Source organism: Lycorma delicatula, chromosome 4 (genome assembly GCF_047948215.1).
Source record: "Lycorma delicatula isolate Av1 chromosome 4, ASM4794821v1, whole genome shotgun sequence".
NCBI classification, from domain to species: Eukaryota; Metazoa; Arthropoda; class Insecta; order Hemiptera; family Fulgoridae; genus Lycorma; species Lycorma delicatula.
Genome location: NC_134458.1, coordinates 119,551,026 through 119,577,323, shown reverse-complemented (window position 1 = coordinate 119,577,323; position 26,298 = coordinate 119,551,026). Strand labels below are relative to the sequence as shown.

The 26,298-nt window shown below is 27.5% G+C and overlaps 1 protein-coding gene across 5 annotated transcripts in view; it reads right to left on the bottom strand.

The window, feature by feature from the left end:
• The window catches only part of SERCA (ATPase sarcoplasmic/endoplasmic reticulum Ca2+ transporting SERCA), a 180,647-nt gene that overhangs the window by 121,473 nt on the left and 32,876 nt on the right, over nucleotides 1-26,298 (bottom strand). For all 5 annotated transcript variants that reach the window (XR_012756167.1, XM_075364067.1, XM_075364066.1 and 2 more), the window contains exon 2: nucleotides 16,153-16,315. Coding sequence is in view for 4 of the 5 variants with exons in the window: in XM_075364067.1 (XP_075220182.1) it covers nucleotides 16,153-16,270 (118 nt within the window). In the remaining variant the exon portion in view is untranslated. The remainder of the gene's footprint in view (nucleotides 1-16,152; nucleotides 16,316-26,298) is intronic.

Genomic DNA, 26,298 nt, shown 5'->3' with positions numbered 1-26,298 from the left:
CAACGAAATTAAATCTACTTTAAATATAGCTAAATATGCGTTACCAAAGGAAAAAAAACACGAAGTCACAGTGTATCATACTAAAAAAATCGAATAGAATGTAAAAGAAAATCTTACAAGAATATTTTTTTTTAGTTTTCTTAGTATAAAATATATAATTCAGTAAAATTAGTATTCGATCACGAATATAAAATATAATTGACGATATCCATAATTATCGTGCCCTTGAAATGTACAGCTGTCTTCTTAAGACAACATTTTTCATCAATCTACTCTCTACTTTTATAGTTTCGTATTACATTATCTAGTCGCAAAATGTAAAAAGTTGTTCGCGTTACAGTAAGTAATAATTTTATTCTTTTTCGTGACATTAGCAGAGGTTACTGGTTTCTTTGATGTAAAATAAATTAAATGACGACATGATAACAAAGTAACAATATATAAAAGGTAACAAACCCAAACTTACAACTTTATATTGTCTCTTTCACATAAAAATATTACATTTTTCTCATTTTCTCCAGACAAAGATTTTCTTCCTTTTGTGTGAATTTCGTATAACAATACGCATAAACCGGACTGGTATCTATTTAACTTAAAATATCTAGTTATATTCCAATCGTATTGCGGGTAGTTAAAGTATCTGTAGTAGTATCGTACTAACACTAACATGAAAGACTATAAAAAAAACGACGTTTAGTTTTAAAATGGGATATTTCCATATGGTAATCTAGGATTAATAGATGCAACTTACAAACAATTCTCGTAACACTATATTGTCACTTAATCTTCTGCAGACAGCAATGAGTATTAAAACATATTTATTAAACCTTTAATTTTCAATCCGTTTTATACCTTCAACATAAATATATTAAAACAAAACGCCGGCCATAAGCAACACCCTTGCGCAATCCCTTGAATTAAGAATACTCTTCCAGCTTTTAAAATAACCCACTGGGTCGGTCTAGTGGTGAACGCGTCTTTCCAAATCAGCTGATTTGGAAGTCGAAAGTTCCAGCGTTCAAGTCCTTGTAAAGTCAGTTATTTTTACACGGATTTGGATACTAAATCGTGGATACCGGTGTTCTTTGGTAGTCGGGTTTCAATTAACCACACTTCTCAGGAATAGTCGGACTGAGACTGTACAAGACTACACTTCATTTACACTCATACATATCATCCTCTGAAGTATTATCTGAAAGGTAATTACCGGAGGCTAAACAGGAAAAAGAAAGAAAGAAAGAAAGAAAGCTTTGATAAATAATCACTATAAGTACCTTTAATTAAACGGATTAAATGATGTTGGTAATTTATATATCACTACCCACAAATAATATCTTTTAAACTTTTATAAAATTCTATCGATATGAGACATAACATGAAGATTAAAGCAATTAAAATAATTATTACACGAAAAATAATCAAATTTATACCTATTTCATTATAATTTTTTTGCTTTATCTATAATAAATATTTAAAGAACTTTTTTTTTTTAAAGAGGCAAAATGTAATAAAACGTAAAAACTTTTAAAAACCTTTTTTATCAGTATCACACTTAACAAAGAAAAGAAGATATCTAGAAAGAGAAGGGAGCTCAATACGTAGGGGGGGAGGAAGGAAGAGAGAATGAGAGTGAGACTGTAAATGAGCGAGACCGAGTAATAAAAGAAGGGATGAGTTAAATGATAAAACAAGTAATACAACATATGATGATACAATTTTATTATCGATCATTTACCATTAACATTGTTACAGATTCGTAAAAAAAATTATCAAAAAATATAAGCCGTATAAAAATTTATCATGGACTAGAATTAATAAAACCATTATTAATTGATTCAATGTACTCACAAATTATAGCGTATTAAGAAATATCATTAAAAAAAAAAAGTTTTATAGTAAATTAATAAAGATTATGAAAGAACAAAATGTTATATTCCATTCTACGTAAAAGCTATAATTTCCAAAGATTAACACAACCACTACTATTATATAAAATTACTAAACTGAATTTATCAAAAATTATATGGTTAAATCAAATTTCAGTATATTAATTGTTCGATAGAAATATTTTTAGAAACTTCATTAGTGCGCGCTGGAGATTTTCAGAAAATTATTGAAAAAGAGAAAACAATTTTTTTTCAGATTAAAGTAGTTAGCATATCTGTTGAAATTTTAGAAGAAACCTTAAACCGATACAATATTAAATTTTTACTAAAAATAATATCATTCATTCAAAATCAAATAAAAAAATGTTTTGCACAAGCGTATAAATATTAGTATCGTACAAGAACTCAATGTAAAGCACCAAAGTTAAATTCTGGTACACCCGGAAGGACTCTTTTTTAGATCAGAAGTGATTTTTTATGAAGAAAGTTATTTTTTTGATCCATTGACAATAAGGCTTTTTATAATGAAAAATGGTCGTTCATAAAAATGATGCTAAATCTAGGTCTTTAAGTTTTATCTTTAATATTTAGGATACATACATTTTTTCACTTCTTAAAAGTACCCAATAACACTTGGTTATATAATTTACCGTGTTATTACATTTTTAATTTCGTATTACCAGTATTTACCTTTCTAATTCAGATCTCATTGTCGGAGATCGATCGGCGGAATATCAGCAAAAAATTACGAAGGAATAGACAATGCTGACGATCGTACCTTTAATTAAACACCCGAGTATTCGGTTCGGTGGAAATGGTAATAGATTCACTTTAGTTCAGAATTATCCGATTATAACTGGGTAGGAGATTGCTTACTTTTTTTATTTTTGACCACGCTTATATTAATTTTATTAATAACTCGTGTAAAGGGACTTTTAATTGTTGCGGTTATGACATAACAAAAAAGTCGGAAGTACCGGTTAGATAAAAATCTGGCTACATTTTCCAAAGACTGCTAATCAACCAAGACGCCGGATGTTATTTGACCATAAGTAATTTTTTACCCTTCATTTGTTAATTTAAATAATAAAGATTACTATTATTATTATTATTAATATAGCTGTGTAAATTAAAATTAGTTCATTCGACGGTATTTCTAATCATTTCTTGCGGTCTTGATTATCATTTTTATTTGAAATACAGTATTAAAGAAAATTAATTGAATAATATAAATGGTCTATATAATAAAATAAAAATATTAACTCTGCAACACAAGTAATATCATTCTTAGAAAATCTTAATCGACTTCAAATCGAGTAAGTCTTCCGACGTAAAGATAACTAACATTATTAAAGTTATTAACCGGAAAGTAAAGTAACTACACAAAGAGATCGATTGAACTACACATACAGTAGTAACATATTTTCTTTTCACGCGAAAATCGATTTTTACTATCGATACCTTTATAAAATATTTCAACAGTCACGCAGAACGTCATAATGTAATCTGTAACAATCTCCATAAATCAGGCTGCGGTGTCCTTCACGTAATTTTACAATAAAAACGGTATTAACGCGTTTCAGAGTAATACATGAAGATAACTAAAAAAAATTAATAAATATAAAAAAAAGTGATCAGATATTTTTTTTTGTTGGGGAAGGGGGCAAACGATAATTTATTAATTATCGTTAAAAACCATAAATAGTTTTTAAGAATTTTTTTTAATCCTGAAAAACTTCAAGCTACGCATACAAACTTTAAGTACGGGTTTTGTCAAATCGATTTAAAATGTTAAAATAAAGATGAATTTAGGTTTTCATAATGCAATTGACGGAAAAGCTAAATTTTGAACGGGATTTACTGATGATGGGAGTTACTGATGTCCTTTTGCAAAAGGGATATAAGTAACGAGATGTTGATATTAACGATCAACTTAAATTTATACAGTCGACGCCAGATAAATCACTAACCTTAATTTGAAACAAACCTTTTAAAAATTGAAATTTAAAGCTGAATTGACAAGTAATATTTTCGAATTTTTCTTACTATTTGTAATTGTTACTTTAACGCTCAAATTACCAGCTTTGAAATTATCCAACGGTCGTTCCATTAGGAATATCTGAAGAGAGCTAAAAAATTTTAACTTTTAAAAGTTACCAAAATCAACAGTTCAATTTATATACAGCATTGTTATAATTCCGACATCCGTTTAAAAGCAAGAAATACAAATTAACCAAACTTACGACGATACAATACGATTTATTTATTTCATTAAACATAAATAGAGAAACATGAATTACAAATAAACTCACCGATAATAAGAATAATAACAAAATAAAAATTGGCTAGCATACAAACAAGAATTGTGGTTAATTTTGTTTTTATTATATATTTATTCATTCTCTCCACCCACATTTCCACATTTAAACACAATGCCCTACTGAAATGACTGTATCGCCGATTATTAACCCAGTTATTACTCTGCACTGACAATCACACAGCCAAAATACACAATTTCAGTTTGACATCTTCTTCGACCCTGTTTAACATCACACAAACACACACATAAAACACACTTATTTCTTCCCCAGAAGACGCAAAAAGATTTTTTCAAAATATATTTTCGAATTTTATAGCCGTATAAAAATTTAAAAAAAATATATCAAGATCGTAATGTAGAAAATGAAATTAATACATAATTTTTAATCGGTTCACTTTTAAAAATTTATCTGGGTTAACTACAGACAGATTAACGATTATCATACAATACATTGTTTATAAAAAGCATTTCAGGGGGGGAAACTTTATATTAGAACTACAGTATATTTACAATACGATATGGTAATAAGGTAAATGGATTATAAAAAATGGAATGACATTTTCCTCAAAGAAGATTAATATATGCAAGCACACGGGCGGGGCAACTTTATAGAAGATAAAAGATTTTATCAAGGCACTATCCGATTCACAAATCTATTCATAATTAAATTATCCGAGATAAAATTATTTTATTTCTTTTCTTCTCCTTCAATCAAACTGAGAATATTAAAATTAATTGCATGTTCAATGTTAATTAATGTTGCTTCAGTAACATCTGGTTTTCACAGTATTATTATTATAAATTAATTCACCAAGCAAATAAAAAGATTCGTAAACTTCAATGAATTAAAAAAAAAAAAAAAATTAATATTTTATTAAATTATAAATAAGTAAATTTTGTTCGTTATAATATAAACAATTGAAAATAAGGTTCTTTATAAAATAATTATGTTAAACGGCCATGGGAAGGAGAACCAGCGGATTTTTTTGTTTGTCCATCTACGCGTTATTACCGGAAAGAAATCTTGATTGAACGAAGAAAATAAAAGCATATTTATAACGTTTTTACATCAAATTTCCCGATTCAAAATGGCAGCTATTGTTTACCTTAAGATAATTGTAAAGAGAGATACGATGGGGAGAGAAGGTGCGTTCGTCATTCTCAACTCAAATTGTGCGACGGACTTCCGATTTGATCCACAATCTTTCTCAGCGGCTACGCGTAAGATACTCCACATTTTCGATTATGACTAAAGCCTAAATTAGACTAAAAAAAAATTAACGTGGATATGGTGTAAATACCTCCTCGAGGTATAAGTTGTATCGCTGAAGATAGAAATTATGGTACTGTTAATAAAATTATTTTTGATACTAGCTAAATTTGTCAATCATTTACGATTGACAATCCCGATTTGTACTTTATTTGTAAATTTCCTTGTGGTAGAGCTACTTTTGTACCCGTTGGATAACGCCTACAATTTACAGAACTACTAGATATAAACGTGCGACAAAAACTAAGTAAACAGGAAAACTCGTACAATTTATGTAATAAATAAATAACGCAATAAATCATAATGTCCGAAATAATTGTAGGGTACACTGTTTACTCTATATTGATATCGGTAAATTAACAATTACTATACCAACAATTCAGTAATCTTTCTAATGCTATTCACCCAGGTGCTTTGAGGAAAAGCTTCGTTTGATTTAGTACATGACGTAAATTCATAAGTATAAATGCTTTTTAAAAACAATAATGTTATGCTAATAAGACGTGGATAATTGATTGCTTTAAACGTTTCTGATGCAACTACAGTAAAAGAAGAGCTATTTGGATAAAAATATGTAATATAAAGCATACAATTTAGTACGTACTATATAAAATTGTGTATCATAAAAACACAAAATATAAAATAGCTTAATATTTTGAGTAGTAACATAAAAATTACATTGATTAACTTTTATTTTACAAGCATTTTTTTTTAATAAACACCTTCATAAAAACCAATGAGTACATGAAAATTTAATAAAAAATTATTATTAAATTCATAGTAATTTTCATAAATTTTAATTACGACCAATAAAAACTTAAATAATTATAAAAGAATCTTTACTTAAAAAAAGTTTTTTTTAAAAAAAAAAATCATAATTTGCGAAGTTCATAATCTTTACTTTAAATATTAAAAATAGCTACAATACTCAAGCTATCTTTCTATTAATTATAAAATTAAAACATGTACTTATGTTATAAACATAACTATATTAAAATATAAAAGCCTTTAATTTTTTGGGGGGAGAATGCTATAATTAATAAAAAAATAAATAATTTTAAGATGAAGACGTGGCGGAGGAAAAAGTAAGATGGACGGATGAAATGAGGAATAAGGAAGTAATGAACAAGATTAAAGAAGAAAGAGTACTTCTGTGGGAAATATAAAAAAGAAAAGGAAACCGGTTAGGACAAGTGATTAGAGGAAGTGGAACCTCGACAACTGCATTGGAAGGGTCAGTAGAAGAACAAAGGATGTGAGGAAGAAAAAGACTGAAGTTAATAGATGAGGTAAGACAAAGAAACTAGTAGACTGCAAAGGAAAAGTCTTAGGACAAAAATGGATGGAGACAGCAGTGGTATAAGGAATCTGCCACCAGGTGATAATTAATAAAAATATTCACAAAATGTAACTTTAAAATAACATTAGTTGCATAAAAAAAAAATAATAAAAACTCAATAAGCAACAGATTCATTCACTGTGCAAATATAATACAAAACAAAATAATAAAATGAACAGAACTGAATCATTTATAGTGAAATAAATAAGAAATATAAAAATTAATTTCACAAATACATAATGTTAAAAACATTTTTACAGAAATGTTAATCAAGAGATAGTGTAAAAACTTCTAATCTACATTGAAAAAATGAAGTGGTGATGCAAAAAGTGAGGTTGAGAATCTGCATTTGGACTGATAATACAATTACATTGATTTTTTTTTAACTGTATAGTTCAATCAATGTAAATTATCATAAACAACACACTTTTAACAATATATTAAAACAATTTAAAAAAAATTATAAATAAAATAAAATATTTGTATTAAGTGAACCATCAAACAAAATTTTCAAAAATGTCAATTTGTCTTGTAAAAACAAAACCACATCACAAAAAAAAGAATATTAATGATGGATTACAAACATACAACTTTTTGTTTTCAATCATGTTGGTCTTTACATACAAATAAAAAAATTGCAAACGATACAAAAAATTTTTTTCTTAACTGAAATAGCAACAATAAAAAAAAAAATTAATTAAACAAATGAAAAACTAAATATATATTAAAACTGAGTGTATATATATATATATATACACACACATAAAACATGGCAGGGTTCATCATTAATGGGGCATGAGAATGTAGACGAATATAGGACTTGGCAAGTACTATCAGTTCTGCAACAAGTATTAGTGTATATAAAAGAGGATAGTGCACACAACGCACAAGAATATATAGCTACCGCTTGTGCGATGTATAGAATATCAACGACCACCACTAATAGGGTAGTGTAAAAAGAGACAGAGTTACAGTTTATAAAAAGGTAGATGTTGCCAAAATAGCAAAAAAAAACTCAGCAGGTGAACAGATCCATTTGAGTGATTACTCATTCTATGTTTATTTTTTATTCGTCCTTCTACTGTCATTTACTACTATGACCAGTATATATGTAATTTTTTTTAAATGAATTTCTTAGTTTCTTACATAACAACAACAGAATCCAACATTTTAAGATCAATGATAACCAAGAATAAAAAATACATACATCCTATTCAGTTGTAAATTAATATTACTTCCCCACTGCGTTATTGACAGTCATCATAACTCGCTTAAATAAAAACAATACATCATTACAGAATCATCACACCACATATCTAAACATACATACCACATATTTTTTTATACGAAAATTTAGCATAAAAACATGATGAAAGAAAAAATAAATAAAAATAAGAAACAGCATCACAAAAGAAAACAACTTTTTTTAAATAATAAAGAAATATCACGAATGGTCAAAAAAATATAAAACATGTGAGAGATGACCAAATAATTTCTGCACTTCATCACATTTTGTCCTGTTGGTCTAAAATTAATTTTATTTCAGGTGAAGTTCATGTTTACTTGAGGGTAAAAATTAATCATACAGAGGTTTATGCTGACCTGCTGTCGGTACATCATAAGAATGTAATAAATTTTATGCAAAGAGATTGTCTAAAATTCAAAGCACGTATTAATAATCAAAATGCTAAACTTTAAAGCTCCAGCACAGTAAGTGGTAACTGTAATTGCCAATCATCATCTGTCACTACTTGGGTTTAAATAGATATAATAAATTTTAATTGGTTTTAAACCCTTACACTTTTGAGTTTACTTAAGTCATTAGAGTCCAATTAATGACACTGTTTTAGGGTTGATTGGCTTGAAATTACTCAAATATTTAATTATAATTTTTCTAATGGCAGTAGCATGGCTTGTATAACCATGAAATAAAAATAATTTTAAATATATACATAATTAAAAGAAGAGGTTCCTGACAACATGATCAAAATACATTAGATCTTATGATGAATAGGTTTAGTCCTACCTGCTAGGGACACCTAGGACACCAGTTTTGGTTTTTTAAGTGGCTCCACACATAGAAGACAAGAATTTTTAGATCGCTTCACAGATACAAAATATCATCTTCCACTGAGCACAAATAAAGAGCAAAGTGCCCTATCAACAATTAAAAAAATGGAACCAGGTTGGTAGCTGAACCAATTCCCAGGGAAAAGTAACAGAGAAATAAAGATAAGGTATGATCAGGTCAACCCATTGAAGGCTGCCTCTGATCCAGAATAGATTGAGCAATATATTAAAACAGTTGACTTATATAAAATAGTTTAACTAAATGACATCATGTAAAGAGCCAGTTGAACTATAAAAAATGTTATACCAGTAAACCAATTCCAACAAGTGAATCCAAAACAGTTTGAATGGATGTAACAACAGCTTAAGACACAGTGAATATAAAACTTTTATAAATATATAAAAAGGTGAAAAAGCACCAGAGAAGAAACATAATATATTTTAGGTGCATTTTTGTTAAGAACTATACGACATAAAGAGCACCAATATGTTCAATACACCAACAATGAAATGTTTAAAAAATGGTATTTATAAATATTCATAACAAACCATTAAAAGCTGAAGCAATGGTCAAAATACAGGTCATTTAATGTCTGATCCAGGACATAACCGTACTAAGCATAGAATATACAACTAAAAGTGCTTGATAAACTAAAAATTCATTAGAGTACATGTTGATATTTAAATTGAGTTATTGATCATAAAAATTAAAATCTATTAATAACAATCAAACTATGCATAAATGAACTTTATAATTCAATTTACATTTTAGTATAACAACATACCCTGATAACTGAGTAAACTTAATATAAAATAATGTAATTCCATTAATAAATAGATGAGTACATGTATCTACTGCTAAGAACCTCAATTAATAAGAAAAGATAATCCAATTAATCCAATTAATTTAACAGGTATGGCAATAAATACAATAAACAAATTTTGACATAATATTGCTACCATAATACGAGTTATTGTTATTGGAAGTTCAACAAAATACTATCACACAAAAAAAGTAAACAAATTTAAAAATATACACAATAAATATAATTATTTCCTTTTGATTTTTTTTTATAAATTTAAATAAGTTATTTTTATTTAACAAAAGTTGCTTTTAGTAATTAGGGTTCACACAAATTTACACGACTGAAAACTAAATTACTACCAGTATTTCATCACCAAAAAAAATAACAAATAATATTCACAAAACGCTTCATAGGTGACAGAACATAAGTCAAATGAACATAAACTGTAACAGACTGAGATTTTATTTTATTTTGCATTTTCATTATCATTTAGACAGAGTTGATAAATCACATGCTTAATAAAATAAAACATTTAGAGTATGTCACATGAATAGAACAAAATTAATCGATAGTAATTAAATATGTCTCCCTAAGGGACTAATCTGGTATTTGCTCTAATAAAGGACAAATTACATCTGATACAATGGAGATCAGAATCCAAATCTTCGATTAAACTGCCTGATCTAATTTCTATAGTTTACCCATTATCTAATATTATAAAAAATTCTGTAGCAAATAGGCACTATCACTTTTACCTGAATATGTAATTAAGACAAAAACACAGGCAGTGCATTTTTTTGCAAGAAGTGAAATATTTCATGATGCCTTTTTTTTGTGACTTTAATACATTACTTTTGTATAAAATCATACCAAATCCACCAAAATGTAAGTGATATTCATTCTAAAAGTACTACCTTTACAGTTTCTCTACCACAGGGGGGTAGCATGAATAGTAAACATTATTCTCACAGAAGCTATGAGAATATTGGGACCAAGAGTAAAGCAGCAAATTCATGTGAAAAATTATATTCACAAAGCATGGAGAATTTGTTAAGTTCTTCAGAGCATTTACAGTAGAAACAGCATAAACAATATAGAAACATTTATGTGTATATAAATCATAACAACTGTCTGATGTTTGTATTACTTCTCTAAATCAATGAGACAATCTTAAAGATTCTTTTAGCACAGTATTTGGTGAATAAAAGTATTTACAATAATTTTTATAATAAATCTATAAACAATAAATACATTTGTAATAAATTTCATGTTGAATGAACACTACTCAATCTGAAAATATGTAATTTTTCTTATACTTTTGAGTTACTGACTAAATTACATTTTCTAAAGGATATATATCTTTCTTGCAACTGCAATGGATGTTAAGCAAACAAAATATTAGAATTAGTCGCATTTACTTTCTGAAGAAAAATTACGCACACTTACAACCAGTCCCTAAATTGAAGAGAGTTCACTTGTAATTCTGAATATAACTTGCATTTTGGTGGTCCTTGGCATGATTTGGAACAGTATATTTGGCTTGATCAACAAAGCCAACAGGAATTTACTTTTTTCTTCACTTAGTAACAGTACCATGGAAGTTTGTTTTTCTCGAGGATGAAAGTAATTTTCAAAGTGACAATGGTATCTCTTGTTATCAAACACATTTCTGAACTGTAGTTTTGGTACATAATGCATAAAAATAAGGTTTCATCAAGTGAAATTAAGAAGATAATCTGCACTGCATTGTAAGTTTTTGTTTATAAAGATCAGGCTATCCATTATGGAGATGTAAGAAAGCTTGCTCCAGGGAATATGAAAAAAGAAATTTTATAGCCTATGAAAGATGCTATGCCTGAAAATGGGATTTGAACCTGGGATATCTGGATACCACAACATGATTTTTATGTAAAAGTTAAAATATTTTTTAGGGAATCCTAGCAACTGTAAGAAATTTTATTTTAGTAATACCAAGACGACATTTTTTCCACAATAACGCATTATTTTGATTCATATCAGTTTATTTATGCATCTGCCACAAAATGAATATTAAACACGAAAAGTCAAACAAATTAAAAATAATTTTTTTGTGATCACAATAGTTCCTTTACTTCGTACAAGGAAGTAAAAGTCATTACATCAAAAAATTATTTTTAATTTATATTAAATAAAAATGTCACAATTAAATGCGACACATTAACTTAAAAAAAATAATTATTTTATTTATAGAAAATAAATAATTCCATTTCTAAACAAATTACTTTACATGGTATGTGAATTTTTGTTAAATGCTGACAATCCAAATGTTTATTTCTTTAACACACATAATTTTATTGTAATATTATAATTTATTTCTTTACCTTCACGAAAACAATAAATAATATTTCTTAACAAATATTTAATGAAAGAGTAAATTTATTTCTCATTTTATACAAATATCATTTAAATAAATTTTTATGATAGTAAAAATAATAAAATACGTTTTATATAATCAATTTATCTTCAATTTTTTATCCTAGCATACAACTTAGTTTTACCTTAAAACAACTTTATTCTTGGTTTTTTTTTCTGTAAAGTACTTAACAGAAATGCAAATAACTTGGTACAATTACCCTTTGGGTAGGAAACAGTGGTCATCAATTGCAATTTTACAGGTAAGAGAAAAAAGGTAACTTTATAACTTAAAGTGGTTTTTTATAATGTTAATGAATAAGAAAAAACTATTATTACCTAATACCACAATATCTGGATGCCAAAATTTCCTTACTGGTAATCCTACATAAATAAATCTAGTAATGTATTTTTTTAACTCATTAGGATGAAAAATTTACAAATAACTACTAATAATTAATAAAATGGGTTAGGTTGAGCACAATTTCTACAAATTCAAATCAATTAAAAAAATTCAGATAAAAAACATTACTTTCAGAATTGAACTGTTTTAAAATTAAAAAATAATAATATTAATTAAAATACAAGATGAGTTCAATACATTTAAAAGTTCTGTCTTATTTCGAATGTTGGCAAACTCTTTTGATGAGTTAAAAATGGGTAGTTTGTCACATACTTTCAACACAAAAGAATAGAATTAAACCCACATAAACGAAGCTGGCAGACCATCAAAATGTCTGATGCCCAACAAATGTTCTATAGTAGCATAGCATACACAGAATATTAAGGTACAATTTTAGAACAACATATTTAGTGACTTAGTTTTTATTTTTATTACATTAAATTATTATCGTTTTAGTAATTTCAAGCAAAATATTCAAATAAAGATTTTCCTTTCAGAAGAATAAACAATATCGTAAAACAATTTAACTGTAAAATGTGAATATATCAGAAAATAAAAATTTTATAAGACCAAAATACACACAAATTGCTAATAAAGGATAAATATACAAAATATTTCTTTCTTTTCATCCCCTCTGGTAAGTTTGTTTACATTAGAATATAAAAAATGGCTTACCAATATTTCTATCAAATCAATTAATTAGGCAATTATAATATAAAGCCATAATTTTATTTCAGTGATTTTTTTAAAATTATTTAATTACCTTTTATAATCACTTCTACAATGACAATAAAGTGATAAAAATTGAATGAAAAAGATTAAAGAACAAAACCAACCCCATGGAAAAAATATTACCAGACATCAAATTTTACATAAAACCACAGGCTGAAAGGATACCACATCCTATGACAGTTCTAAAAAAGTTAATAAATCCATGTATGCACAGGAAAATCTTTAATGATATAAAAATAAAATCCAAATTGGGTATATAACATCGAAAATAAATATACAATAAAACATCAACTTTATTTCAATCTGTTACGAATTACACAACAGAATTCTATTTTGGTAAAAAATCATCTAGTTACTTTTTTAATTTAATTATTTCAAAATCAAAAAAATACTTCAAATAAGTAGAAAATGAAATGAGAAAAATAGAAAAGAATGAAAAAGTATGAAAAGCAAGCTCACAGTAACTGGGTGCATTGATTTTAACCAATAGAGTGGAATGAAAATCAGTAAGAGATAACACAAATGGAAACTGATGAATCTGACAGCAAATCAGAAAAGGCTAAGGTTTATTATTTTTCCTGAGCACAAAACAAAATGTCTGTCAATAGCTCCCAAACACTAACATATATATATATATATAATCATAGTATAGATGAAAATGCTTATGTCATATGTTAAATGCAAATTAAAACCACAATTAAAATTTATCTTAAAAGAACAAAAATCCATCTGGCATAAATAGATGAAAGATTGAATGAGTAATCAAATTTTTAAATTTGGATGTACTACCTTAAGAAATCATTAAGACATTCGATAACAGTCATATAGTTTCCTAAAGTATTTCTGATATTAGCTCCAAATTTAAATGTCCAATGCAATGCCGTATAACAGACACAGCCCACAAGTATGTACTGTGTACAATCAGTTGGCAGTCACAGTTAACACAAAACGGGTGCATCAGTGTAAGTCATCAGATATTCATGAGTGAACCTGGTGTGCCCTATTCACAAACGATAAATAATAACCTCCTCACGACAGTTATTCCTGCATGATGAGCTCCAGGGTGAAAGTGTCCTTAATTAGATGAAGTTTATTATTGATGGTAGCAATCCACTCACTCTGCCACTCATCATGAACCATACTCTTCTTCAGAAAATAGATTGTTCAAAACTATGTAATTAGTGAAAGGAGGCTGCAAACAAGCCTTTTTTGCCATAAGATCAGCATGCTCATTGCCTAAAATTCCAATATGGTTGGGGATCCAGCAGAAGCTCACAGTTTTACTTCATTGAGCCATTTCAGAGATGATAGACTGTATATCACAGACAACAGGATGTCTGGAGTACATATGTATTGACTGCTTTAAAGTCCTTTCCGATGAATACATTAAGACATCAGAATTAATTCAAGACTTGGAAACTAAATACCCGGATCATAATGGCTTGCAAGGTACTCATGGAATCTGAACAGTCAAGTACTGTGGAAAGATAGAGTAAAAAATAAAAGGTGTAAACAAACTATTGTTTATTTCATGAAGAACAGGCTCTAAAGAAGATTCAATGGGAAGGAGAGAAAATTAGGGGTAATAATTCAAAATCCAATCAGTAAGATTAAGACAAACTTTAAAAAAAAGGTGAAAGAAATTTTTACAAACTGATTATCAGTAAAGCTTTAGTTTTACATACAAATAAACACAAAGAATATACTAGCTAAACACCAATTTCTTTTTTTCTTTTATATAACTATTAACAAGCTTACAAGAGATAACACAAAAAAATAGTAAGCAACCCATGCCAGGTATATTGGTAAAAACTACAATTGGTACTAAAAGTGACACATTTATTCTGATCATGCATAGTGTAAATTATTACTCACAAATGAACAACACCAACTAGTGTTGTTTTGTATCTCAGGCACTTCAAATATGGTAGATCCACATAGTATGGGACAGATTAGTAAAGCAATAAATCATCATTTCCCTTCTGTTGTAAATTAGTTAAAAAATTATCTATTTGGTATAGGAAAACGGTATTTGTAGTTTAAGTTTATTGAAACATATGAATATAGCTTACTAGAAATTTAAGCCCTATTTCAATATAAACAAAAACGTTAATCTAACTACTACTTCAATAGATTGTGTTAAATATGTTACACAATTATAAAATGAAACTCAAAACAGTAGTGAATCAAAAAAAAAAAATTGGGTCAAACAGGTTTATGTAAAAAAAAATTGTTGATTATTCCATTTTAAGAAAATAAATTGGTTCTAAATTGAAATAATCTTATTGGTCAACAAAGGGAAGACATTTATACTTAATGACACAAATACTTGACTTTATATTTTACATAACAAACATTTATGAATCCATGAATCTGAAAGTCTTATACCGGCAAGCAAATAAAATGTTTGTATGCTACTGGGGTTATGATATTAATAATTTGAAAACCATACACTTACTAAAAACTAATTAATTATACTTCCATAAAATTATAAAATATTTAAACCCACAAAATATAATACAATTTAGCCAAGGATAATATAAAATTATGTGTCAAATAAACAACTGGCATCTATTTATTAAAAATACACAATGATTTTTTTAAATTTACAAACCATGAACGTGTTACATGGGACATAAATTACTAGTATTCAATATGTATATTCAAGGTCATCGATACACATTGATATTTAGTTAGTATTCATTAAGCTTAACAATATTATACCAATTTATTTAAAAAGAAAAAAAAACAATCCTAGCTAGTTGAATACATAAGTTGTGTGGATATGATTTTACTACAATATGGTGGAAAAATATTTAATAATAGGATAATCATTTCAATTTTAGCGAAATTAAACAGGAAAATCATTCCAATTTCAGTGAAATTAAACAGCTCTGGTATAATAGTTAAAGACTTAAATTATAAGTTTACTCACCATTAGGCCCATATTTCTCCTGATTCCTTTTGATCTGATCAGGAGTTAGACCTCTTTCAGAATCTACACTAAAGTAGTTGAGAACTTCCTCAACTGTTTTTATGTGGCCGTCTTCCATTGTGGGTGGTTGGTTTCACCGGCACAACCTCCGTTAACACACGTTCTGAAGAAGAAAAAAAAGTAAACACAGTTAAAAAAAATAAAACATACTTAATATTTAAGATAAAGATATAGATTTCATCAATTGAAATAACTACTAGATTATTCAATGTACAATTGGAATGGAATGGTAATAACCTTCTTTAAAATGTCAAAAAGAATTCTTTTAAGGCAGTGAAATACTTTAATTTTTTAAAAGTTAAAATAGTATTTAAATGGAAAATACACACATGAAATGGTGACTTATTTATAAATGAAGGCTGTGTTATAAACTTTGATGATAATTTTTTTTATACAATAGTAAAAATTGTAAAAACTTTCTATTCTATAAGCAACTGAATTGTCAATAATGGTACATGAAACATTACTGAAAAAAAGGAAACTATCCAAGAGTAATATCTGAACAAACATTTCAATTAGCTTTTATTTTAACAGTTATTAAGAATTAAAAATGTATACAGTTTACTACTTCTAAAGGTAAATTTTCATTGAAAGATATTATAAAGATATATCACACACACCAAACAAATATTAACATAACCTAGGAGCAGAATAAAATTATTTTATTAAAACCAAACAACCATCATTATCTGTTGCTTTTCTTTTCATTAATTTCAGAAGCTCTTTTGTTCATATCTGCTTATTTGTTCATGAAATAAATCATTAAAAAAAATTACTTTACCAACTTCAATATTCAGAATACAATAATTAATATGGCTATTTGCAATTTGCAAACAAAAATAGTTGGTTAAGAAATTTTAAGAAAATATTATATATAACACTTTTCATTACTATAATAGGACGGGTGTGGGAACATTTTGGATAAAGGAAAATACTAGAAACGAAAGAATAATATTTTTCATGGTAAAACTGTTACAACAAATTGCTCATGAAATGTTTCTTACAGTTTCCTATAAATCATAGTATTAAACAAAATTACACAGCACATAGACCTTCTTAGTGAATAAGATGTTTGTTTAAACAACTAAGTGAAATGAAGCAACACGTTATATTACTACTACAAGAGAAAAGAAAATAAGATAAGAAAAAAAATTAATTTTTATTAAGTTTCTTCCGGAAATTTTTTCTTTAAGAGAACCAAGATATAGAAAGCTTAACTTTCTCTAGTTTTAAATATTTTTAGATGTAACTGATGTACATAAAAAACCTACAATAAAAATTGTCATATCAAATTACAGTTGAATTAAAAGAAAATAAGAAAACAATTACCTAAAAGCATTTGTCTAATGTTAAAACACGGAGGTAAATTCTACTGTTAGAATATCAGAATGTAGCAAATAGCATTCAAATATCTGGCCGCAGGAATTGACATTATATAAATTAGCATATTAGGTCTTCCCAGATCCAATTAAGTAAAAATTCCATACAATGTGTACATTTTAACAAATAAAATAAATAAAGAAAAGTCAAATGTTTAAATAAGCCTGTAGCCAACACTGTAAAGACATTTATTATGTAAATAAAGATAAAAGTAAATATATATTGCATATCAAATTAAAAATAGTAAAATGCAGAATTTTCTGTACTACTTTTTAGTAAAAATATTCAATGCACATTTATACTTCATATTTTACATGAGAAAATCAAAGAAATAATTTTTTAAAAATCAGTAAACATTAAAAAAAAGTTAAATGTTCATTTTTATGCGTTTAAAGCACATTTCAGAAATTTACTAACAAATTAAGAAAATACGTTTTAATAAAAACCAATAAATTACAATACATCAATTTTTAGATGAGACATAAAGATCCTTCTAAAATAACTTATCTTAAATCTTCTTATGGCATATGATGCATCAAATTAACATCTCTCTTCTCCAATAATATAAATTGATCTCTTCTGTTCTCACTTACTACTGCTAAAACTGCTTCATTTTTTCTTCATAACTTTTTTCTGAATCTATTATTTATTCTGTTCACCTTATCAACATTTCAAATCACTAAGAATTTCTCTCTTTTTTATTTTTGATATCAAATCTGGATTTAAGGCAATTCTGTACCCACACAAAGTAGTACAGATATCAGTTCAAAAACAATTTTATTTGAAATCATTTTAAATGCTCAAGCTTCTATTCTGAGTGATCAGCAACTTAAGTCAATGTACAATAGAGTGTACTAAATTGGGATAATACTGACATCACTGCAAGTGCTACAGTAAAACAAAATATTGGAGATTTACTGAAAATATAAAACTTTATGCGTAAATATCACATACTCTTCAATTTCAAGATAAATCTTCTATAATATTCTCGAAGTCTTTTTCTTTCTTTATAATTAATTAATAATTAAGTTATAATTCTGGATTCTACTGTACTACTGAAATGATTTCTTTGAGCGACATAATGTAAAGAACCTTTCAAAATTTTGATAAAACAAGTATAATTTGATCACTGCTGCTTTACCTGACACATCAATTAGCTTACTACTGCCCACTGTATTTTAAATTCCTATTTACAAAGCAGGATAACATTTTAATAGATGTTATGCACACTTGAGACTCACCCTGTAGAACATTACATGCTCCACTGCATTAAGGCAGTGCTGAAACACGTAAGTAACTACACAATACCTAAATGCTTTAGATTCTTACAAAATCCCTTTAATTGCACCTACAGTACCACCTCTTATGTATTTGCAGTTAGTAACAAGGAATTGCATAATTAATCAAAATTAAAGTTATGTAAAGTAGAAAATTGATACGAATATTTACCACCATCTAACTGCCATCTAAGTACCACATGACTGTTGCAAAGGACCAGAAATTATAAAGTAATGACCAGTTCCCCTTATTTCATTACAACAGAATTATTTCAAAACACAATCAAAGTGAATGAAAATTCTTATAAAAAAAAAAAAAAACTAATAAGAATTATTTTATTTTTAAACTATATAGAGAAAAAAATAAACAGTTCATGACAACGAAATGTTAATATTGACAGTTACCAAATCAAAAAATTATAAGGTAAAAAAATTAAAACAGAAGGCTTATTATAACCATAACAAAAAATAATGTAAATACAAGGTCATTTAATAATTAGAAACAAAGTGTAAAGTTCAATTACATTCACTTAAATATCATTAACATAGTGTTTGTTGTTTCAACAGAATAAAAAGAGGGTTAGATATTTTAAAGTGTAAAATGGTAGTGCCTATGTAGGAAATAAATAAAGAACACAAATAAAAATACACACACCTATATAAATGTTAACAAATGTATAACTCAACAAAATTTTACGTTTTTAAATTACTCCTTTTATGTATTCCTATCACATGTTTTACTCTGAGTAAATATAAAGTATTAATATTCTAATTTAAAAAATAAATTGTGTCCATTAAAAATAAATATATAATTATCAGTCCATTTAACCACTTCTAACGTTTTAAATTGGTTAATCTTATTCATAAAGAAACCTTATCAGTATATATCCATGAAACTGTGCGACAGCAAATTTTACTCACTAAAACTGAACCTCCTCCAAACCATAACACTTCTAGATAATAAACAAACATCCAGCTCTACAATACACTTGATTCTAAATTAAGAAAAGTACAGGTGCAGATGATGGAAAAACAGTCTAAATCCAATAAGATGAGTATGATGTTTTCACCATTGATGACAACATGCCAATTCTCCATAAAGTAAAAACCCATTCTGAATTTTCGGGTTACTTATACATGATTTTCATCGCTGGTCAAATATAAAAAAATAAATAAATTTTTATCGGTTTGTAAAATCTGTAATCTGCTTGTAATATTGAAAAAAACCGGCCGAATGAAAACTTAAAACATTACAGCAAGCAGCACAATCTTAATCAAAGTTGTCATTCCTCTTTCCCACATAATACAACACATTAATTTATGTGTAATTTTCAAACTCATTTTCCTTTGCTAATGTTGTCCCTGAATGAGGCACACAACGCTATACAGTAATTAGGTCTTGAGCAGGTTCTTTTGCTTGTAGCCAATTAAACTATTGCAGTACACCAGTGGTTAATTTTTTTATAATAGAAACCCAATATTATTTTGAAAATGAAGTTTATACTGCTTATTCTTTTCGGACTCCATGTAATACATTTTCATAAAAAATATAAATGTACAAAAAATAAATATACATTCACAAAACACAAATCCCAATTAGACAATTTTTAAATTAATAATGGCTTATACCTATTAAAATTATAAAAAAATTTCAAACTAGCAGCATAATTATTAGTATAAAATAAATGTACATACTTATATAATTAAGAAAATCAGTAATAATGAATTAGAACAAAATTATTTTAAATGGTAATTAAATCTTATCATAAAGAAAATATCAAGACAATAAAAAGATTCACCTGTTAATCTAACAAAAACCAATGATCGTGTTAAAAACTCAGATCAATGATATACACCTGTAATGACTTACTTATATAGAATAACATTTAACATGTGGTAATGCAATACAGACAATAAGCTTTACTAATAGGCCCGTTTTTATGTTTGTATCTGAACATTATAATATGATACCAACAAATAAAAAAATTTCCCTAAAACGTTACTCAGTTGCATAATAAAAACGGTACAAGGTTACCGTAGCCTACAACACTTATCAACGATTGTAAATCTTTCTCTTGTAAGATTTACTTAATTTACTATGAGTTAACATACATATAAAAAATATCTCACCTTTAATTCTTAAAGGAGTAAGATATTAAAATCAGTAATATAATGACATAAGCAGAAAGTTAAAATTAATAATAAAATCTAAAGTATAACTAACTCACACTGCAGTCTACCTTAACTAAATTACATCAATGCACTTATCTTTATGTAAATAAAATATTTATCATTAAAGGTGAAAAGAAACATTTAATTTATAAATGTATATGGTACATCAACCATACGTAAGAAAAGAAGTAATCAATTCAGGATCATAGGGGGCAGCAATCTAAATCCTAATAACCTAATTGTTCTGTAACATCTAGAACATCAATAAAAAAGTAATTTTAACAACAGATTAGGGCAGATTAAGGAAAACAAATTCACATTTATGGTATTTTAGAACACATTTAATAATGAAGAATGGAATTGAATTTTTGGACAGTTTTGAAATTGAAAGATTTAATGAATAATGGTACTTATATTTATAAAAAGAAGAGTTATTTGTAAAATGAAAAAGACTGCAATATGGTAAGAGTGAGACAGAGATAGAGCCTGTGCTCTTGTCTTTGTAATTTGTTTACAGAATAAAAGAAGAAAAAATTAATCTACTATTTCTTATTAGAACCACATTTTAAACTTTGAACAAGTATGGATAAACATACCAGGATTTGCCATGAATTAGAAGCGAACGCATAATACTGGCTAGGGTTAGTATCAAGGAGCCACAAGTGTTTGGTATCAAACTAAAGACTTCCACACAGGAAAGTTAGTGTTAACCACCTGCACTATCCTGACAACGAGAGTATAGTATATGGTACAAAAAATGGTAAAAATGTTTTACATTCACTATACCACGCCAATCATAATTGTCATGTCAAATGAGTATATAAAGCAAAATAAAAACTTTTCTAACAATATCCTATATCAACATTGCACTAAAAAGGGGTAAGTAAACTTTACTATACCACAGTAATCAGGAAATTCTATGATTTTTAATCAGTCTAAATTACATCAAGTTTAAAATCGATGTCAATGATCTATTCAACAAAATCGTTTTTAATTTTTTTTTAACAAAGTAAATATGATCCTTAATTTTTTAAAAACTAACATTTTTAACAAATAAATAAAATTAAATTAACAATTATTTTACAATTAATTTTAAACTTCAATTCACAACTATGGAAATAATAACTACAATGTAAAAAAAAAAGAAAAAATTAGTAATGCCTCATACATCTGTAAAAAAATTGAATTCTTACAAATATTCATTTACACACTCAGCAAAGCTTAACAAAAAATGAATTTATTTTTTGTTGTTGAGAATATAACATAAATTTTGTTAACTTAAACATTTTTGTCAAACATCCAAAAATGTACAATAATATATTATAAGTAATTATTTTCAAATAAATTCTTGCCACTTCTAAAAAATTTAATCTTTTGTATTACATGGGCACTGATTTGGGAAAAGACATAACGAATATAATACAGAACTGAAAGTCAAGACAAAGGTATACTCATATCATGCACTATAAGTTGTACATCATATCTGGTGTGTCAGAGTTGTACAGGTTAGCGGAAGGTTGGATACTGATACCGCTTACATTTTAACAATAATGGCTCCTTGACATTGTCCTCAGTCAGAATTCTGCTGTTGGGCTCTAATTAAAAATACTAATGGACAGTGGATAACTATTGGCATTTTTTCTCAACCCATACACAAAGTTCAAAATATGATAAACATAAAAAGTAATATTTCTATGATTTCAATTTTTTTTTTCTATTATTTACTGTAGAATACATCCTCTTTTTTTCTCTTTAGCCTTTGAAATTCAACCACAAAAAAAACCAGTATCCACGATCTAGTATTCCAATCCATATAAAAAAAGTACTGCGCCTTTACTAGGATTTGAACCTCACAACTCTCGACTTCAAAATCGGCTGATCTGCAATGACGAGTTCACCACTACCATTCAACTTGAACGAATTAAAATAATTTTTTTGTAGAGTTATTTAAGCCTCCCCATCACCAGAAACACTAAGTTACAGCATACATTAAATTCCATTCATTGTTATAATAAATTCAACTTTCTAGCATTGTAAAGCTGTAGTTACATGATGCAGAAACAGATATAAATCAAGACAATCAACTAATGTAATTCAGTTTTTTTAAATATAAACATTTTAAACAAGTACCAAGGAATATGCAAACAAAACATCAATTTTTCACATATACATTGATTAACATCAAAATATACCACTTGCATAACAATAAAGATTTCGTATTTATAAGAGATTCTTTAGTATGAATTCTTCAATCTTAAACAGATATCTATTAGAAAACTTTTTACACACCCAGAACTGATTCCACTCTGTTTAGACAAATAGTTTATAATGAAATGACCGGTTTATTTTACTAGCTATAACCTACAATCTAACAAAATTTTTGCAGTTATTCCTATGTGAAAAACTATTTCAAAAATACTTGTTTTACTGTAAATTAATTAACTGATTATTTTCATATTTCTAAAACATTACATGAATGTTATTCTAAGCAATTTTATTTTAATGATTATTAAAACATAAAATACCTGTTAACATATACAAGAAACTTATTGGATTTCTCATCCAACAAAGAAATAATTCATTTTTTTAATAATTCATACCTTTTTTCAAACATCAAATTAAAAATTGAAGACCTATTGATATTTCTAATCATTATAAAATTAAAGAAAATCCATAACACTCGACTTCTAAATCAATCAATTTAAAACTATTACTTTGCATAACCTAGAATATAAATGAAACATTTTACAGATTAAGCAATCTTTATACAGGCATAATGTTGCTAGTTTTCAACAGATAACAGGCTGTAATATTTTATAGACTAAAAAGCATATAACTATGGCCATGAAAGCATACAACTAAAATGCTAATATAATAACTAATACTCAAAACAAAAAAGGAAGTTGAAGAAAAACCCAAAAATTAATTTAAAAAATAATTTTAAGGGCATGACTACAGATTAATTAAATGAATGGAATAAACATTCCAAGTAAACCGATAGAAAATATTTTTAAAATTAAATTTACCACAGAGAGAAATTAATATGTAAAATGAAAGGAAACTGAGAAAGTTGGATATTAAAATAGATGTGATGGAACACTCAATCAAAAGAAAAGTAAATGAATGGTAGATAACAGAAAATGGTAGTTAAAAGGCAATAATTAATCATTCATGTCAAAAGTTTTTAGACAACTCATTGAGTAAATATATTTCATCCCTTTTAACATATCTACTTATAACTATAAAAAACACAAAAAACAATAATGTAGATTTACTTCTTATCTAGATTTACAGACAATGTAATTAACTAGTATAATTAGAATATGTTATGTGCATATGTATATAAATGAATAACTATAGATTCATAAATATGAATTTATATACGTACTTCTTACCATAATAAAACTAGTTCATAAAAAATTAGAATTAAAGAAAAAATTTAGAAGGGAAGTATTCATGTCTAATTTACATACAAACAAAATTACAAGAGAAGTAGAGACAATGTGGAAGAAATACTGCTGATGCAATAGCATTAATCAGTTAACAATGACAAAATTTTATAACCATTAACAGATCAATACATTCTAATGTAAATGAACATTTCATTTAATAACTGTACATTTAGCTCAAGTTTATTCTGATTTGATTTCTTATTTTCGTTAATTTAACTTTGAGAAACATGAAAAAATATCATACTATCAAAACATACAACATACTAACATAAGCTGATCTTGTGTAAAAAAAAAAAATTATTCAGATCATGTAAAAAAAGAAGTACCTACTATAAAAGCAAACATATTGTACTGCAGATAAGGCAAACAAAAAAGAGTTTATTTTTTTACAGATGTAAATATCTCCAATAAAACATGAATCAGACTGGTATTAGTTCTGACAACTATAAACATTTATAAACTACTGGCTGTTCAACATTTCCTATAATACTAAGCACTTCTATAAATGTAAATAAATTTGTAAACCAAAGCGCAAGTGATCTACTGCAAACATATTTACAAAAATAGCAATTAAGAGTTAAGGAACTGTATGCAACCTTAACAATATGGACAGTTTAATTTTTAAGATTAGTATTGCTGAGTGATACATCTGAAATTCTAGATGTGGATGACAATTTTTTAACACAAAATCTTTAACTTTTCATAGTAAAAAATACACTGCTCCTCTTAAATAAATCATTGTCAACAATCAGCCTAATAAAAGTAACACATCTTAAGTGTTAAATATATTCTGTACACTCAGGAGGTTAACAGACCAGTCAAGCAACATAAATTGAGTGAAATAAGTCCCATTTTGAAAATTGGCACAGTTGTTCATTGGTATCTAAATTTGAAGGAAATAATAAGTCCTGGTGTACGGGGGATGAGCTCGAAGAAGAGCCTTTAAAGGTGACCTTTTTTTAGTTTTTTGCTTATATATCAGAAACTATCATTCGTAGCAAAAAATTGTATACATAAAAGCCAAAGGTGACAAAATTTCCTACAAAAATGATCCTATGCATATTTTACGTAGGACCAATATTTTCGGAGTTGTAGGGCAAAGAAAGTAACAACATGTTCAAAAATCATGATTTATTCACATTTTGTTGTTATATAACATGCTTAATGAATATTTAGCATTAATACTAACATGTTGCCAGGGTCATATTATCAAACAATCATCTTATCAGGGTCGTCGATCTCTTCTTCCTCCAGGCATTTGTTGTCTACTGGAGGGCTATTGGTGCAGGCTCCCTCGCAGTTCCCACACACTGTTGTGCAGTGGATTCCCACTTTGTGATATCTACAATGCGCCCACAGCCTGTCATGCAATTACAAAAAATTATGCTGAGGATGGATGGAGGGACAGCAGGTTACATGGTCGTAAAGGGTCGAAGATTTCCATCAACGCCCTTCGCCCAACCCGCAATTAGTAACTAGTTGTCCAACCAGTTTTGAACTTGCAGATATACTCTGTGAGAGTGCTGCTGGACACAGCTTCTTGTGGGTAGCACAGCTGGTAGCTCTGGATTGACCTTAGCAGTTGACTTGAGAAAAGCCAAATATCGGTAGGTGTTAAGATCTTGTTCATGGGTATAGTACAACAAGATGAACATGCACTAACCGGCTTCAGTGACTTCCTGTGGTATTGAAGAGGACTTGAAGAACATGTTGGATATGGCTTTGAGGTTGCTGTCCCTGCTGAATAATTTGATTGACTTGCTTTTCCTAAAGATGGAGGAGGTAGTGTAGTGTAACACGCAATA